This window comes from Vipera ursinii (genome assembly GCF_947247035.1).
Source record: "Vipera ursinii genome assembly, chromosome: 1".
NCBI lineage: Eukaryota > Metazoa > Chordata > Lepidosauria > Squamata > Viperidae > Vipera > Vipera ursinii.
This window is the reverse complement of record NC_139512.1, coordinates 186,085,807-186,105,923: the sequence shown is the minus strand read 5'-3', so window position 1 is coordinate 186,105,923 and position 20,117 is coordinate 186,085,807. Positions and strand designations below refer to the sequence as shown.

General features: G+C 38.8%; 1 protein-coding gene across 1 annotated transcript in view; it reads left to right on the top strand.

Moving 5' to 3' along the window:
- SH3BP4 (SH3 domain binding protein 4) overlaps nucleotides 1-20,117 on the top strand; it is an 80,692-nt gene that overhangs the window by 49,576 nt on the left and 10,999 nt on the right. The window contains exons 4-5 of the mRNA XM_083350774.1: nucleotides 11,561-13,914; nucleotides 18,790-18,978. Of these exons, the coding sequence (XP_083206900.1) occupies nucleotides 11,561-13,914; nucleotides 18,790-18,978 (2,543 nt within the window). The remainder of the gene's footprint in view (nucleotides 1-11,560; nucleotides 13,915-18,789; nucleotides 18,979-20,117) is intronic.

The window sequence follows — 20,117 nt, the reverse complement described above, 5'->3', positions numbered from 1 at the left end:
ATAGCAAAAACCATAACGGGAGTAGTGGTCAAGGATACTTAAAATATAACACGATCCTCCTAAACTAGGCTTCATGGGTCCAATTAAATCTGCAAACACAACTTCCAAAGGTACAGTTGTTTTGGAGCCGTTTAACCTGTTTGCAGGAGTTGTCTTACTCTTTTCCTGATTACAGGCATTGCAATTCAGGTATTTACTACATGGCTTCAGTTTAATTCCTTGTACTAACTCAACTGTTTTACGTAGTGAGTTAAAGTTCACATGCCCTAACCGCCTATGCAAAAATGTATACATTCATCATGTGGCTTCTTGTTCTCACATATCAAATTAGCTTTAACTGTACTAACCTGGTTACTTGTGAGAACGAATAAACCGTTTTTCAAATTAGCAGTTACACAGGTTCCATTCCTTTCAATAATGCATTGCTCCCCTCTGAATGTTACCACAAACCCAACTTTAACCAATTCCCTTACAGATAACAGGTTGAATCTTAGTTTAGGTATATATAACATAGGTAACTGTTCATCAGTGCATGGACAATAGGAATTACCTTCACCAGAGGCCTTCATCTTCCAACCATTGGCCAGTGAAACATGTTGGTTGCTGTTTTTCATATTAACAAACCTCTTTTTCACTTTAGTAATGCATTGTGAAGCCCCACTATCAACAACCCACAATTCATCATTTCTGGATGTTGGTTCACCAGAAACAGCCAAAACAGTGCCCTTCTTAGCCTTCCCACTGCTATTTACATTCTGTTTTCTACCCTTCCTACAAAATTTGGCTATATGCCCTCTAGCCCCACAAGAATAACATTTCTTGACGTTGTAAGCAGTGGTAAATTGCTGCTCCTCTTGTGGCTGTGTCTCTCTCAGCTGGTCTCTGTCACACCTTCTGGACTCTTCCAGCAGTCTCCCAGTAATGTTAGTCAATGTCAGTTCCTCTCTGGTCAGGACTTCCAAAGAAGAAACATACTCGTCATAACTCTCATCCAAAGAGGACAGAATAATGTAGACCTGATGCAACTCTGAAAAAATCAGCTCCTTTTCATGAAGCTCTTGAAAAGTTGCCTTCATGTAGTTTAAATGGGTCAGCATATCTCCATTCTTCTGCAGACGAGCCCTAAACAGTTTACGTGTAAGGTGTATATGTGCACCCACACTGTCTCGAACATAAAGCCTTCGCAAAATGTCCCAACACTTAGCAGCAGACTCCTCACCACGAATATGGACAAGCTGCTGGTCATTCAGTGTTAGTCCAATAATGCAAAGAGCTTTCTCATTGTTATGTTTAAAGTCGTCTATCTTCTTTGCATCCTCTTCGTCATCTGGATCCCAAGCAGTAGTATCAGGTGGGTTATTTACTACCAGTGGCGTAGCGTGGGTTGTCAGCACCCGGGGCAAGGCAAGTAATTTGCGCCCCCTAACCCATGGATTTTAGCACTTGAGTCTCTTCCACTAGATTAGTTAAAGAAACCCTTACCCCCTAAGCACATGTATTGTTTGTCATGAAAATACTGATGTAATTAAAGTAAAATGCATCTAAATACAAGTTTATTTTCAAACACTTTATTGAGTGTGAACATGCATTACACATTCTCCACATTTTCAGCAGGCTGCTGCACTGTCCCTCCCCCAGATAGTCCCTCGCTCTCTCTCCGGACCGCACCACACGCCTGGCACCACCCCTCCACAGTGGGCGGCGACACGGCGGCTCGGATCAGATTCGCACAGCCAGCACTGCAGTGAGAGTGAGTGAGCCAGACAGGGGCAGAGAGCTGCGAGTGTGAGCGCGCCCCCCCAGATGTTGCGCCCAGTGCGGCCGGCCCCCCCTGCACCCCCCACACTATGCCACTGTTTACTACAGTCCATAGTCCTTCCTTGCGCAAAAGCAAGCAGCATTTCGTGGACCAGGAAACATAGTTTGTCCCATCCAACCGGGTTATCCAGGAGATGCCTGACAACTGTTCTTGTGCCATTTTACACCAAATAACTAACACAAACTCAGCTAGGAATACTGTGTGTACTTACTCTCAGTACAGGCCTGGGCCCATAACCAGTGTTAAGGATTTGTTGTGCAGAGATCTCCTTGTGCTACCAAAGAGTTACACAGACAAGGAAGGGTACTGAGAGCAGTAAGAGTCACACAGTAACCACAAGAGTACACTGAGTTGTGAAAGCAAAAAGTACTTAACATTTGAGGTGGTGTAAAAAACAAAAATGCATGGTCAAAAATAAACAGTCCAGGTCATACACAATAGCAACAGTCCAAGTACAAATCCTAATACAAAGTCTTCTTACCGGTCCAGAGGTCAATACACAGGTCAGGTTTATCACAGTAGTAAACCAACAGTACAGCAAAACAGAGCAAAAACAGTAATAGTAGAGAGCAGTGAATTCAGAAACAGAGAAGCTACATTCCTAGCTCCCTCTTATGGCCATGAGAACACATACACACCCATTGGCCAATTAACATCTTAAAGACATAACATCATGGTTAATATATTTTCAACCCAACATTGTAGGCTATCACCATATGCCTAACACTGACTACAAAGCTGATTGCCAATGGTATAAACTAGATGGCTGATGCCAGAAGGCATTTTAATAAACTGGAACAAAGAAGATATCGATTGGATTCAGTCTGGAAAGCAGAAGATTTTGAAATAAGGAATAGAGCAATTTTAGATGAAGGAAGTGAAACAAAGGGGAGAGTAAGGAGCAGAAGCAAACAGAAGAGATGACTCAAGGAGCGACTGCACAAACAGGAGATCAGAAAGAGAAAGATGATCAAGAGGGTGAAGGTGAAGGATTTGCCAGAGAACAGAGGTCTGCTAGATCCACTAGACCTAAATATAAATAAATGGAAATGGAAGTGGAGAAAAAAAATGGAATCTTTTCAGTAAATATAAATGGACTAAATTTCACAATAAAAAGAAATAAGGTTTTTAGGAAGTTACAGAAACTGAATCTAGATATAATCTGTCTACAAGAAACACATATAAAAGAACAACATCATAAATTATTGGAATGCCCCAAAATTGAAAAACTTTACTATGCAGCAGCACATCAGGAAAAAAGGGGTTGCTGTATATATTAAAGAGACAATAGATTCTAAATTGTTATATTCAGATAAAGAAGGAAAAATCTTAATGGTAGAAATATATCTGCACCAAAAGCAAATATTGTTAGTGGCAATTTACGCACCAAACAACAATCAAGAAAAAATTTATAAAAAACTACACAGAAAAATAATAGAAATGGAGTACCAAAATATTTTTGCTTACTAGAAGATTTCAGTACAATAATAGATGGAAAAATTGATTATAAAAATAAAAAAACAGGAAAAACTGGAAGAAGATTACTAAGATATTTTTTGCTATGGTGGAGGAAATTGAAATCCAAGATATCTGGAGGGAGATTAATCCACAAAAATTGCAATACACCTTTTATTCAAATAGCCAAAAATCTTGGTCAGGGATTGATATGATTTGGATGACTGCTGACGTGAGAATGCACATACAGGATATTGAGATAGAGATAGGCACATGGGCAGATCATAATCCTCTGAGAGTCACCTGGAAAGGAATACAAAAAAGACCAAGATGGACTTTAAATCAATCCATATTAAAAGAAAAAGAATTCATAGAGTTAGCGAAAAAAGAAATTGAATTTTTCTTCAAAGAAACGATACTGGAGTGGGTTCCCATTTCCTTCTCCAGTGGATCACGTTTTGTCAGAACTCTCTGCTATGACCTGTCCGTCTTCAGTGGCCCTGCACAGCATAGCTCATAGCTTCACTGAATTATGCAAGCCCCTTCGCCATGACAAGGCAGTAATCCTTGAAGGGGTCCATCTGCATGGATAGAAGCAAATATTACTCTAATATCAAAAGAAGATTCCGATTTGACTCAGATTAAGAACTATAGACTGATTTCACTCCTCAAAATAATATTAAAAGTATAAAAACTTTACTTCAATAATGGCTGAGAGACTGAAAAAATATTTAGTCAAATTTATACATCCAGATCAAAATGGCTTTTTACCAAAGAGACAAATTAAAAATAATTTAAGAGTGATAATAGACGTATTAGAATATTATTAGCTACACCCAGGGAAACAAATGGCATTCTTAGATGCCCAAAAGGCATTTGATAATCTCTCCTGGCAATTTTTTTTTATTTAAAAAGTTTTACAATACATTTTGACTTTAATCCCCCCCTCCCCCACCCCTATCCAACCCTCCCTATCCCTCTCCCCCATTCCCTCCTCTCCCCCCGACTTCCCAGAGCTAAATACAGGGTATAAAATCGAAAAACAAACGTAAACACCCCTATGTTATCAACAATAAACTATAAACTCTATCTCCCTCTAGCTCATATAAAATGAATACAAACAATATTAATATTACAAATAAAGTAAAAAAGAAAAAGAGGAAAACAGAAAAAGAGCTTTACTCAGAATAAATTTTCTTGATCCCAGTCCTTATTCATATTAATTTCAAAAAAGAAAAAAGAAAAAAAAAACTTTCACCTGCTATTTACATTCTCCCACCTTTCTCTAATTTCCAAACAAATTCTCAGTTACGTGCCAAAAGCGCCTATCTCTGTTAATCTTAATAATCTCCGACCAAACTAAACTATGATCAAAAATAGTTCTTGCATGTATCACGCCAAATGTCTCGCAGTTCCAAATCATCCTTGAGTTCAAATAAAAAGAGTATAAAAAGAAGGTTTAGGCAGTCTCTAAGACAACTTGTTGTTAATTAGGAGCTTGCGTACCCATTCTTAGTTCAACACATACTTTAAGTCCATAACCCTAATATACTTTTCTAGCAAGCAAATAACATCAATCTTAAATTGTGTAAAATATTTAAAAAAAACTTTTCTTTCTCCTCTATAATAATTTTACTCCATTGACATTCTAATTTAAAAATTTAATCAGCAATCTTAACGCCCCAAAACTTTTGGAGCACATCTGTCATGACCCCAAAACTTCTTTAGACTGCTCCCCTCCCACATCTTCACTGTAAACACACTTTGGAGATTCCATAACTTTCTGCTGGTCTTGCTCTTGCTCTCGTCTCGCTCTTCTTAAGGCGGCACGCGTCATCTTCTGGCCTCCTGCAGCAACCGATGAGACTGTGACTTGATCCCCTCCAACACCATTGTCCTCTGTCTGTCTATCTGCAACATCTTGAAGCTTTCCCACACCGTATCCTTTTGCAGCCTCCAAAAATGATAGGGGGGTTGCTTTTAACACATTACTATAAAAATCACGTGCCTGAGCCACAGTAACCAAACGATGTCTTTTACCTTCGTGTGTCGCCACCAATCCAACTGGAATCTCCCATCTAAACTTAATATCACGTTTCTTAAGTTCCTGTACTAGAAATGCGAAATCTTTCCTTCTCCTTAGGATCTTCGGAGGGATCTCTTTTAAAACCAACACTTCTTGCTCAGCCACTACCAATTTAGTATCATAAGCAGCTTGAATGACTTCATCTCTAATTACTCTCTTTGTAAAGTAAACCACCACATCTCTGGGTAACTTCCTCTGTCTTGCAATCCATGAATTTACACGAAAAACTTTGTCCATATTTCCCTCAATTTCAGATGCTGGCTGGCCCAGTACCCCTTCCAGAGCCTCAGAAATCAGCTGCTTTAAATCTTCTTTACCATTCTCCTTTAAACCCCTGATTCTAATAGCATACTGCATCTGATGATACTGAACAAGGCTCAATTCTCCGTCCATTTTATCCCTTATATTTTCATTTTCTGATACCTTTGCTTCTAATATAGAGTTCTTTTGACTGAGATCCTCCACTTTTACATCCAGCTGTTGCACACATTCAGCTACGGATTCAACCATAGACAAGATGTCCACCCTCATTGCTCTCAACTTCTCTTCCATCTTCTTCTCCAATTTCTCCATTTTCTCCTCCATTTTCTCCTCCAGCTTTTTCAACTTTTCATCCATCATATCAGACATCAATTGTGCATGCTTTCCAAGAGCATCTTGTAAATCATTAAGCGTCAATACCGGGGGAGATGCAGGAGGAAGCAAAGCTTGCAATGAGGTCTCTTGCACCAGGGAAGACCCCGTATTCCGAAGAGCTTTAGAAGTTTTAGCCGCCATCTTCCCCCACTTTCACTTATTGCGCACTTTCACTTTAAAGCTATAAAATCCATTGAGCTAGAGAGTAAAAATAAAGAGTCCACTTCACCTTGACCTCCTGTACCGCTCTGCCTGCATCTTGATAATCAAAAGTATTTCCTTTTGGCAGGGGTGGTTGCTAACGCCTGGCTCTGCTCCAAAAATCCCGGAGCAGAGGCGCTGCGCAGCTCGGAGCAACCCAGGCTTCGGGGGGGCTCATCCTTCAACCGCCCAAGCTCTCAGCTCAGGCGGCCCCGGAGAGCTCAACCCCTACCTGGGGCCTCACCCCCTCCTCTTCTCCTGAGGAGGGGGCTTCAAATCCATCTAAACAGCTGATCGGCGCTGTTTACGATGGAAAAACACAGCTGCGGAGCGGGCAGCCCAAAAACGGCTGTCTTCGGCGTCACGTCGCCACCGGAAGTTGGCAATTTATGATTCACCAACTACAAATAATGGACTTTGGACAGAATTTTATAAATATGATGAAAACAATATATAACAAACAGACAGCTACAGTGATTCTGAATGGAGATTGCACTGAGAGCTTTGACATAAGAAAAGGCACAAGGCAAGGATGCCCATTATCCCGTCTGTTACTCATCTTCACCTTAGAAGTTTTAAATAGAAATATTAGACAAGATACAGAAATTAAAGAGTTGGGGATAAAGGGGAAAACATACAAATTACAAACATTTGCTAACGATTTAGTAGTTATTTTGGAAGAATCCCTGGAGATGATTCCTAAATTGTGTGGAAAGATAGAACAGTTTGGAGAAATAGTGGGATTAAAAATAAATAAAGAAAAATTAAGATAATAGTAAAGAAGCAAAAAAAACGATTATCAGAATCAATAGAGGTACAGATAGTGAAAAAGGTTAAATATTTGGGTATATATTTATCAGCCAAATGCTCAACAATAAAAGAAGACAACTATATAAGGCTATTGAAACAAATAAAATTAAACTTGGAAAAGTGGAAGAATTTGCAATTGTCAGTACTAGGAAGAAATGCTACAGTCAAAATGAATATATTGCTGAAGATTTTATTTTTATTCCAAACAATTCCGATAAAACTTGAGAAAAAATTCTTCCAAGATTTAAATTCATTAATTTTGAAGTTTGTTTGGCAAGGAAAGAAAGCTAGAATAAAGATGAAAACGTTGCAAGATGCTAAGGAAAATGGAGGTTTTGGGCTACCTGAGTGGGCTTTGTACTATCAAGCATCTGTATTAACATGGGTGAAAGAATGGATAACTCTCAGGAATAAAATGAGATGGACAGGGACGTGACTTACAATTGGGGTGGCACGCTTTTTGTGGTACGGCAAAAATAAAATTCATAAGTATTTCCAAAATCACTATATTAGAAATGCTTTGATAACAGTATAGGAAAAAATTAAAACTAAAATATATGTAAAAAATCCAGCGTGGCTATCAACGCCAGAAGCTTTATTACATCCAAATTTGGTAGACTTTGAAAAAATTTGGACATATAGAGATATTCTAAATACTGATGGGACATTAAAATCAAAACAAGAACTGGAAAATGTATAAATTTTTGTTTATTTTGGAGATGGAAAGTGAACAAACTAAAGAAACAATGACAAGGTGAGCAAAAAACTTTGGTTACAATATAGAACTAGAAAAATGGCAAAGATTATGGGAGAGAAATTATAAATTGACAAAGTCAACTTCGAATAAAGAAAATCTATATAAAATGTTTTATAGATGGCACTTGCCATCAGCAAGATTAGCAAAAATGTTTAAAAATATGTTGTAAATGTAAACATAATTCAGGCACGTATTATCATATGCGGTGGACATGTGGTAAAGCAAAGGCTTATTGGAAAAAAATACATGCTTGGTTAGAAAAAATGTTGGGTGAACATGTAGTATTTAATCCTAAACTTTTTCTGTTAGGTATAATACCAGAAAAGATTAATAAACAAAGTTTATATTTGGTTCTACACATTACAACAGCAGCAAGGATAACCTTCATGCAATACTGGAAAAATGAAGGAATACCACCAGAGGAAGAAGTAATTAAAACAATATTGGAATGCACAGAGATGGACAGATTAACTATGAGATTGAAAGATATAGAAGAAATAGAATACTACGAAACCTGGGAGTCATTCTACAAATGGCTAGAGAAAAGAACCAAAGATTAGGACCTGACTATGTATTAGCGCTTTTGAACCCAGACTGCACACGTGTTGAAAAACTAACATGTATGTAAGGAAAAAAACCTAATAAAATCTCTCTAAAAAAAGAATGTTGCAGTGCCACTGCGGTCGTTCATAGGAGCAAACAACTGCCATGATGCGGCAACATTCGTAATTTTGGGACTGTCTTTGCAAACACGGGGGGATGCTTATCGCATAACTGAACGTTCACTAAGGGAACACTCATAACTCGGGGATTACCTGTATTTCAAAAATTCCCCACCAGTTGTGAAAAATTCCCAGCATGATCTAGCAACAGGAGCTGGGCTGCCTTTATGAGGTAAAATGGGCTGCTTCGGAGAAATTTATGCTGTCAGCAAGTTCAAGTCTTGCAAGCAAGTTCTTTACCTCAAGAAAGGTAGGCACTTGCTGTGTTTCAGGAAGAGAGAAACGCATATTCCTTTTAAGTCTTCAAATGCCAACTCAGAAGAAAGGAGTGGTAAAGCCAAGAAATGTGTTTTCATGCTGAAGACTTGACCTTCCTTGGAACCTAAATTTCTCCAACCCAGGACACCTCACCCTGTGAAGCCAGCTCACTGACAAAGCCTAAAGCACACAGCTTACCTATTCCCTAATCCTGCAGCTTTAGAAGCAGCAAACCAAAGAAGGAATGGGGAGAAGGCCTAAGTGGCTGTGGAGGCCCCAAGTGGTGGGAACAAAATATGGGGTATCTTGGGGTGAGGGGAGGGCTTGGGAGGTTGGAAACAAAGGCAACCCCCCTGAGGCACCCCATATTTCACCTAACAACCCATGCATTCATTTTACAAATGCATCAGGGAAAGCAGGGATGGGAGCTCATTCATTTAATGTTATTCACTTAACATCCTCACGAGCTTCAAACAGACTCAATTACATTCATATCCTGAGGATTTCCTGTATCTTCTTTAATTACAGGTAGTCTTCAGGTCACAACCATTCCTTCAGTGACTGAAATGATGATGGCACTGAACAAAGGGACATATGATTGGTCCTTGATGTTCCAGCCATTGCAGAGTCCCTGTGGTCATTTGAACAAAATTCAGGTGCTTGGCAACCAGCTCACATTACAATGGATGCAGCATCCCGCAATCATGTGATCGCTGACCTTGTCTGCCAACCTCCTACAAGCAAAGTCAATGGGGAAACCAGCAAGGAAGGTCATAAATCATTGCAGTAAGTCCCCCCCCCCAAACAGCCTTTCTTTGCTCACACACACCACATACATTTCCTCACTTGTTTGCACCCACTAGCACTCTTCTTCCTCATCTTCTCTGCACTTGCATACAGGCATACATCTACCATTGCCCTCCTTTTCTGGACCTTCATGTGCTCACATGCACATACCCAGCATGCACACACTCAGCATTCTTCTTTAACAGGTTCCCTGTGCTCACACACAGGCACATGCACACCAGCATCCTACTTCCCTGGGCCTTCCTATGCTTGCATGTACCCACCAACATCCTTCTTCCCTGATCTCCCTATGTTTACGTCCACCCACCAGTGCCCTCTTTACTCAGCCTCCCTATGCACATCATAGGGAGCATCATAGCCTCCCTATGCTCATCTGTCCCTGGCCTCCCTGCGCTCTCACATACCCACACACATACATCCTGTGCCCTCTTTTCTAGACTGTGGTGGCACAGTGCTTAGATTGCAGTATTTCAGGCTAACGCTGCCCACTACCAGGAGTTCAATCCTGACTGGTTCAAGGTTGTCTCAGCCTTCCATCCTTCCGAGGTTGGTAAATAAAGACTAAGATAGTCAGGGGCAATATGCTAACTCTGTAAACTGCTTAGAGAGGGCTGTAAAGCACCATGAATCAATATATGTCTAAATGTTACTGCTATTGCTATTCCTCCAGCCTCCCTGAGCATTAGCAACACTGCATGACCCCCCAACTGCAGCCTGAAACAAAACTCCCAGAGGCTCTCCCCTTCAGTACTCCCACACTCTTTATCTGAGACTCCTTCCACTTCTCATTTAACAATGTATCTCATGTGTTGTCAACATTTACAACGTCACTTAGCAATAGGAATCTCGATCCCAGTTGCCATCCTTAACTGAGGAATATCTATAAATGATGACTTTTCAATACTTTAACTTTGAGTACATTAGGAGTTCTGTAAAGTTTTCAATTTCAATATTACTAACTAAATCTCTTTTTTATTTTGCCTTGCAATTCTCAGTGTTATTTTCCTTGATAGTAATGGATGCAAAGAATTCCATAAGAGTAGATTTTCCCTTATCTAAATTATATTGAAGCATTATCATAGTTACATAATAGTTACATAATGACAATTTGGTGTGTTTGTGTGTGTATGTGTGTGTGTGTGTGTGTGTGTGTGCCTTAGTCATTCTTGACTCCTGATGACTACTTGGAGAAATCTATGTAGTTTGCTATTCCTAGGGCTGAGAGAGTATAACTGGCCCAAAGTGACCCACATGACTTCATGTCTATCAAAGTCACTGTTACTTGGTATTTACAAATGCATATATAGCTAGTATAGCTTAGAATTTTGCAACTATTCTATCAGTATTATAAACCAAATCATTTTCTGGCTATGGCGGTCTTATTTTTCCATTCATGTCTTTCTTTCTTATCAAAATCCCATTTGATAATTTTCCAAGGGAAAAATCTTGTATATTCCTATTCAAAAGTCACAGACACTCCAACTGAATTCAGCGAATAGTTCAATATAATCTAATGCTAGATAAACTTCTACAATTTCTTGTACAATAAGAATTTCTTCACAGATTAATAAAAATGATTCTGTGGTTTAAAATATCTTTGGGGGCTGCATGCTTCTAAATCCCATTGTAGAAATTTGTAGATAATAATCGTGTGGTTATAAAATCCCAAGCTTTGGGGGCAAATTTGCATTTTATTTTGTGAATGAGTGCATTTGGGGAAAAAGGAAAAAACTAGATGCAATAGTGACAGTTATATTGTTAGTTAATTTAAATTACATGAAAATTAATGTGATTATCCCTGTAAATATCTTTTATCATATTATATCAAGTACAATTTAATGATAGTCTTGAGAGGGATTTTGGGAGGTTCGTCCACGTTTTTCAAGGTTCTCATAAAGCCTTTGAGGCTTCAGTTCTGCATCCTGATTTAATAGGAGTACTTCATTGTTGATATAACTTGTGCAGTAAGTATTGATTATGTCATTTGCCATCCACTATTTTCTTTGTAGTGCCTTCTCCTGGTGCCTTGATGACAGATAGTCCTACATCATTGGGAACTGCAAAGGAAGTTGTAGCTATTAAAGACTATTGTCCTAACAACTTTACTACATTGAAGTTTTCCAAGGGAGATCATCTCTATATCTTAGATACCTCAGGAGGTGAATGGTGGTATGCACACAATACCACAGAAATGGGCTATATCCCATCCTCCTACGTGCAGCCCATAAACTATTGGAACTCTTCATTAACTGACAGTGGAATGATAGACTATCTCCTTGAGAATTCTGATGAAGGAGCAAAAGAGCTAGATCTGCTTGGAGACTGGTCAGATGCAAAGTGGAACTTAGCTAAAAACAACCCTTTTTTGAACAGTACTCAAACGACTAACCATTTTCTGAATGGAAATATGAAAGAAATATCAGAAAAAAGCAAAGAGGGTTCCCCCCAAATCACAATGGATTTGTTACTGTTTGATACAGTGCCTACATTTACAGGGTCAAATTCTGCAGCACATAGCAGTGCAGGTAATAATCTTGATAAAGTGCCATCGGTGAATGGATTTGATTTTGAGCAACCAAACAGACGAGACAATCCTTTTTTTAGAAGCAAACGCTCATACAGTTTATCAGAGCTTTCTATACTTCAGGCAAAATCAGAAAGTCCATCTTCATCAGGTTTCTTTACTGGATTGAAATCTCCTACTCCAGAGCAATTCCAAACTAGAGAAGATTTCAGGGTTGCTTGGCTAAGTCATCGGAAACTAGCAAGATCATGCCATGATTTGGATCTGCTGGGTCAGAACCCTGGTTGGGGTCAGACACAACCTGTGGAGACCAACATAGTTTGCAAACTGGATAGTTCAGGTGGTGCAGTTCAGCTTCCAGATACAAATATTAATATTCATGTACCTGAAGGACATGTGGCTGATGGAGATGCCCAACAGATCTCTATGAAAGCTCTATTGGATCCACCACTGGAGCTCAACAGTGACAAATGCAGTGCCATAAGTCCTCTGCTAGAAATTAAGCTGAGCAACATGGAAATCAGAACACCCATTATACTGGAAATGAAAATTTCAGCAGAAGTTAACAATGACATTGTGAGCAAGAATTTAGTAACAATAAGGTGCCTGAGGAGTGATATGAAGGAAGGCCCGTATACTCCAATGGCGCTAAGTTACTGTTATGGAGGCACAATCAAGGTTCAGTTGGAGAACCTGGAACCCTGCATGTATATAGCTGTTGTAGCCCAAGGACAGAACATTTCATATCCTTACACAGTTTGGGATTATATGAGTAAAAAAATTACAATTGGGGTCTATGGTCCAAAACACATACATCCTTCATTTAAAACTGTAGTTGCTGTATTTGGACATGACTGTGCCCCAAAGAGTCTTCTAGTGAATGAAGTTACATGTCAAGTACATAGTGCAGCACCTGTAATGCTGCACTTGTGGGGAAAGCACCAGTTCTTTTTAGTAAGGCCACAAGACCTAAAACTTTGTATGTTTTCAAATATGCCTAATTATGAGGTGAAAGCCAGTGATCAGGGAAAAATGGTGAGAGGATTCCAAATGAAACTTGGCAAAGTCAGTCGCCTCATTTTCCCTATCATATCACATGATCCTAATGAGCTGTCTGATTTTACTTTAAGAATACAAGTCAAAGATGACAAAGATATTATGCTTGCTCAGTTCTGTGTACAGACACCTCAGCCACTTCTTAAAAATGCTGCTAGGTCCGCTGGACAGCGAAGGTTCCTGAAAAAAAATGAAATTGGGAAAATAATTTTGTCTCCTCTTGCGACCACCAGCAAATATCCTGTTTTCCAAGATCGGACTGTAGCTGGTTTAAAATATGGGAAAATGCTGAAAACAGTAGTGAGGCAAAATAAGAACCATTATCTCTTGGAGTATAAGAAAGGAGACACTATAGCTTTGCTAAGTGAGGAGAAAATCAGATTGAAAGGTCAGCTCTGGACCAAGGAATGGTACATTGGATACTATCATGGTAAAATTGGCCTAGTCCATACTAAAAATGTTTTAATTATTGGAAAAATCAAACCAAATTATTTCTTTGGACCTGAGCTTACCACAAGTATGTTGCTGGAGCAAATCCTAAGACCTTGCAAATTTCTTACCTATATCTATGCTTCAGTAAGGACTTTGCTGATGGAAAACATTAGCAGCTGGCGTGCCTTTGCAGATGCTCTGGGATATGGGAACTTGCCACTTGCTTTTTTCTGTCGAGCAGAATTGGACAGTGAACCAGAATGTGTTGCTTCTGTGTTGGAGAAATTGAAAGAGGACTGTAATAATTCAGAAAGTAAAGATAAGAAATCTTTCCAGAAAGAACTGATGTCAGTAAGTATTTTCATTGTCCATTGTTTTAGCTTCTTGTTGGTTTAATAGTGCAGTTAAATGAATGTGGAAATAATAACTGGGTTATAACAGTGTCTATGTAATGTGTAGAAGGGACGCGGTGGCTCAGTGGGATAGAATGCTGAGCTTGTCGATCAGAAGGTCGGCAGTTTGGTGGGTCAAATCCCGAGTGCCGCATAACAGAGTGAGTACCTGTTACTCATCCCAGCTTCTGCCAACCTAGCAGTTCGAAAGCACGTAAAAATGCAAATAGAAAAATAGGGACCACTATGGTGGGAAGGTAACAGCGTTCCATGCATCTTTGGCGTCTAGTCATGTCGGCCACATGACCATGGAGACGTCCTCGGACAAGTGCTGGCTCTTCGGCTTTGAATCAGAGATGAGCACTGGCCCCTAGAGTTGGAAACGACTAGCACGCATGTGCAGGGGAACCTTTACCTTTACCTTTATGTAATGTGTAACCATGAATATAAGTTCTAGCAACTAAGGTGGCACTTTACTGCTTGCTTCTAAAATAATTCAGCTAAAAAGAACAGTTTGTTTTTTTTTAAAAAGAACATATTAAGCATTTGGTTGTACTATTCCTGATACTTTTCCTAAAATATACCAGTAACCTTTTGAAAAATATCATCAACAAGAATTTGACTGACAAGTCAAAAAGTACTATATGTCAGGGGTCCCCCAACTTGTGGGTCATGGTCCACTACCAGGCTGCAGCCTATTGGCCACTGGACTCTGTGAATGGCAGTTGGTGAGCGCATACAGCCTCACTCACATGAATGTCACCACTAGCATTGTGGGCATTTGCGGCCACACTCATGAATGTTGCCATTTGTGCAAGTGTCATTGCGAGTCATCGGTCTTTGCAACCCAATTCATGTGAGCATTGTGAGCCTTTGTGGCTGCACGTGCAAGTGCTCACATCACCTCAAGTGTCAAAGGCACTTGCAGCCCCACTTACATGAATAATGGGTGTTCATGCATGCTCATGAACACAAACCATCCCTTCTTTTTCCCCTCCCCCTGCTCTGGACTTTCAAACCTGAAAGGTTGGGGAACTCTGCTATATGTCATTTTTTGTGTCTTCTAGTCAAGGTTGATTCCTGGCAAATAACCTGGACGAGTAACTGTGAACAAAATGAAGTAATGAAGAGGACGACTTGTCCTATTGCTGGATAATAATGTTACTTATGAAGAATATAGAAAATAGTTTGTGACATGACAGATTTGTGTTTACCACTTATCTAATGGCTATATCAATTCCTTGAAGGGCTCCAGGTTGCTGATCTGCACACAAAAAAAACCTGGCACTTTTTTTTCCAAAAAGCACTTTCATCACTGAAACCAATCTCTATATGTGCACTATGTTGTATGTACAGTATAACAAATAACTTATATACTGCTCCATAGTGCTTTACAGCACACTCTGGGCAGTTTACAAAGTCAGCATATTCCCCCAACAATCTGGGTCCTCATTTTACTGACCTTGGAAGGATGGAAGACTGAGTTAACCTTGAGCCGGTCAGGCTCAAACTCCTGGATGTGGGCAGAGTTAGCCTGAAATACTGCAATCTAATTACTGTGCCTCCCCAGGTTCCAATATATTACCAGCCTTTTCTTATGGAAGATTATAATGTCTATTCTAAAATGGGCAGTAGTATATCCTCTTTTGAAAAATTCTTCCTTTGAACCAGCTGTTTTGAGAACATAATATTCATTTCCAACTTTCCTAATCTTTCAAAGTGACCTTGAGAAGGTTGTGATAAATTATCTACAAAAGAACTTAAATGAAATCGATTAATAGTAACTTTACTCTAATCGAACCTGCCTCTTTGAATAGAGGATCAAGAGAGGCCTATTGCAGAGCTTTCCTCTTTACAAGTTCATAGGATATAAACCAATTGACAGAACTTCTCACTTACAACACCTGCTTTATGGAATTTCTCCCCACCCTCAGATAGCAGTACTGTAGTTTAGACTTATATACTACTTTATACTGTTTTACAGCCCTCTCTAAATGGTCTATAGAGTCAGTATATTCCTCTGAATAATCTGGGTCCTCATTTTACTTATCTCCAAAGGATGGAAGTTTGAGTCAATTTTCAGCAGGTGAGAATCAAACTGCTGGCAGCTACCACAGTACAGATACAAGTAGCTTTGACTTTGCTTGGTGTTTCATGGATATATCAAAACTGTTTTGTTCCAGCATGTGTCTAGATCAGGGGTGTCAAACTGCCGGCCCATGGGCCGGACACCTCACAAGAAAACCGTGCCCACCCCATTGCCGGCAATGGGGGAAAAGCTCTGATACATCACGCAACGCAGCAAGTTTGACATGTCTGGTCTAGATTAATTTAAGAGTAGGGTACCTGTAAGGCTTAGTGACATTATTTTAATTGTTTATATTTAGTTTCCATTTTTGTTTTGACTTTATTGTCAGAACAGGAGCAGGTTATAAATATTATTAAATAAATTAGCTGTTTTATCACATGCAGAATGACCTCTGACGAAGTAGTGTTCATGGCTTCTCTGGGCAAGCAAAACATGCAATTTGCACATTAGAAGCAGGAAGATTTTATAAGGCCATTTTTAGGTTATGTTCTGCCAATTGGAAGTGCTCCAAAGGAATTAGGGGCTCTAATATCAAGAGTTGCAGTCATGCACTATTGAAAATGAATAATAATATTAACTCTACATAGGAAAAAGAAATATACTATAATTTTAACAAAATATACTATAATTTTAGAAAGCAAAGACTGAGCAGAATTATTCAGAGTGCTTAGAAGACATGACAGTAAGACATGGGATTAAATTACAAGAAAGTAGATTTTTTTATGGCAATCAAGGAAAAATTCCTAACTGTAACAGCAATTCAATGATGGAACAGTTTTTATCAGGAGATGGTGGAATTTCTTTTGCTTGGCTGTATTCAGCCAGAGCTGGATGGACTTCTGCTAGGGGTGCTTTAATAGAGAATTCTTGGATTGAGAAGAAAGTTGGATTAGGTGATCTCCAAAATACTATCCAGCCTTTAAATTGTTAGTACAGAAAGACAAACATGATTAACAGATGTGGGATGAGTGTCATGACTGAAGCACAGCAACAGAAGAATATATTTTATTTGGAAGAAATATATACAATTGAAAGGGAGGGAGAATTGCATTCTATGCTAACATACAAAGGAATGAATTTGGTAGCACTGTAGAGAGCATATGGGTTAAGCAAACCAATATTAGTTTCTATAATTGCCCACTTTACTAAGGAAATACAGATAGTGCTCTGTAAGTGCAACTTGCAAATCTTTCAAAAAGGCATACTGTAATATTACAATGGGACTTTAAATGACCCTGCTATCTTTTGAGAGACAAAACTCTGTTAAGCATGCTCCTTTCAGACAATTCTGACTTGTCTTTTCTACTCAGAAGATGAAACTAAAAACAAGAGAAACAGCTATCCTTGTCTTGATTCTAACTAATAGAAAAACATAGCTAAGGAAAATGAAGATGTAATGCAGAAACTATTGCATTAAGTTTTAATCAAGTACATCTTGGACAAAAGCACATCTAAATAAAATTAGTGAAATTAGTAAGAAACCTTCATTGGAAATGGAATTCAGAAAGAATGGGAATTATACATTTTTACAGTACAGTTGTACTGCTGAAAAGTTTGCTTGATGTATAGACCAATGATAGAATTGGAGAAAAAATGGAACATTTACAAGGCCATTTTAAATGTTCCACTTTTCTCCTTCCAATTCCCTGCCATCCTTTGCTCAGAGAGATCCACCACCACTACCTAAATACAGAGAATTGGTCAGATTGTAAAACAAGATTCCATCCAAAAGAATTAATAAGAATTTAAATTAGTCATTTCATAGGGCTGGGGAATAGAAACAGAAGCCAGAGCACATGAATATACCAGACTACTATCAGTAAAACAAAGACTTGCTCAGCTAATCACTTTTTTACAATGTTATTATACAATAGTTTCTCATAATAAATTTAGGTCATAAATGTATTTTTTCTTTTGAGAAACAGCAAATCACATTTTGTCAGATTTAGAACATTAGATCCATCCTACATGCAGGCTGTTTTTTATTTACATATGTGGAATCACCAAATAACTTGTACCAGTATTTTTAAAGAATAAAATTATTTGAAAGTTCTGAAGTGAAATTTTGATTGTGCATCCAGTACTGTGAGCTATATTTAATTATAAAGTTTTCTTTAATGGGAAGAAATATTTTAAATAAAAGTATCCAGGTCCATTAAAAACATAGATTCAAAGTTAATGGCAGCAAGAATTGTACCAGAGTTTATACATGTTGCATGGACCTCACCTGATTCTAAGGACCAGGGTATGATTCCACTATTAGGCCAACACTTGGCTGACTAGCTGCTGTTTCAAGACTTCCAGTAAAAATGCACCACTTCCTGAGATAGTTCAACAACTACTACCATTAGAAAATATTCTCTGACATCTATCCAAATTCTACTTCCTTGTGCTTTAAATCCACTGTTTCCTGTTTTCTCGTCTGGAACAACTACAAACAATTCTACCCAACTTTGGCTTTTTCAAACTACATTATGTAGGCTTGGTTTACTAATGTTTGCATCAGTCAGCTGTCTTTTCTAAAGTATTGCTGGTAAATTATTTTTCAATAATGCATGACTTCCATTCCTAGAACTGTGCATATTTCTGCTATTCATGTAATCATAAATTTAAGAAAAGTACATTTGTGTAGGAAGGTATATAAACAAAACAGGTGTGTATGGGTGTATCTTGCCAATTACCAAATCACAGTTAATTCTCCAAAACTTCAATGACTAATCTAGTTGTTTTTTTCTCTTTTCTCAGGCATTATTGAAAATGGACTGTCAAGGGTTGGTTGTCAAGCTAATTCAGGATTTTGTTCTTCTGACTACAGCTGTAGAAGTGTCTCAGCGCTGGAGAGAACTTGCTGAGAAATTGGTTAAAGTTTCTAAGCAACAGATGGATGCCTATGAAGCGCCCCATCAGGATAAGAATGGTACAGTTGATAGTGAGGTAAAAAGTACATTATGTTCATGTCATCCTGGAAGACTGAATTAACTCGGTAACTATGTTCAACATATTTTTTCTCCTCTTAAATAAAGACAGCCCACTAAGAAAAGGAAGCAATCTGTGTTGTACAGCCACTGCAGTGAAAAAATTGTCATTTTTCCAAGATCAGCACAGATATAATAATAATTGTGAGATCCTTTTTTGATCATATATATGGCATGCACATAGAATGGATCAATTTAACACATTCATATTTAGCAGGAATAATTCATCATTAGACTATGATTACAACACATAATACTAAAAGAACAACAATGTGACCTGAAAAAGTCTATTTGCAAGACTAGGGTTTATTTTTTTACATGCTTCTTTCCTGTGGCTCCACATATAACATAAACAAAGATCAAAAACAAACTTATAGGAGCAGGCCCATATTTAATATCTCCCAAATGCTCTTTCCAAGAGCTAAATTTTTTGCATTCCTGCATTGGGGAGCTACTGGTCTGTATAGTTGAAAGCCAGCTATTCCACAAGAGGAGATCCATAAATGAGAAAGCAAGACTATTGCAGGTGGAATTCCCTTGTGACAAAATCCTCAAGTCTTCACTCTCTTAATCATATAGGAGGGGCAGATGCATTTCAGAGCAGAAAATCTTGGAGATAGCCAGACCACATAGGGCTTTAAAAGCCAATAACCAGCACCTTGCAGTGCACTTGGAAGCTGAGCAGCAGCTGGGTGCAAATGTAGGTGTCACAATCACTACCAGATTGCTGCTTAGGTTTCTGGATAGTCTTAAATGACAATCCCATTTAGCACAGGTAATAATAATCCAATTGCATGACAGGAATGTGTGTGCACAACCACTGCTACTCCAGGAAATAGAATAGAGTTCGAAGGGACCTTGGAGGTATTCTAGTCTAGCCCCCTGCTCAAGCAGGAGAACCTATACCATCTCAGACAAGTGACTGTTCAATCTCTTCTTAAAAACCTCCAGTGATGGAGTGCCCACGATTTCTGAAGGCAAGCTGTTCCACTGATTAATTGTCCTCACTGTTAGGAAGTTTCTCCTTAATTCCAGGTTGCTTCTCTTTTTGATCAGTTTCCAACCACTGTTTCTTGTCCTGCCCTCGGGTGCTTTGGA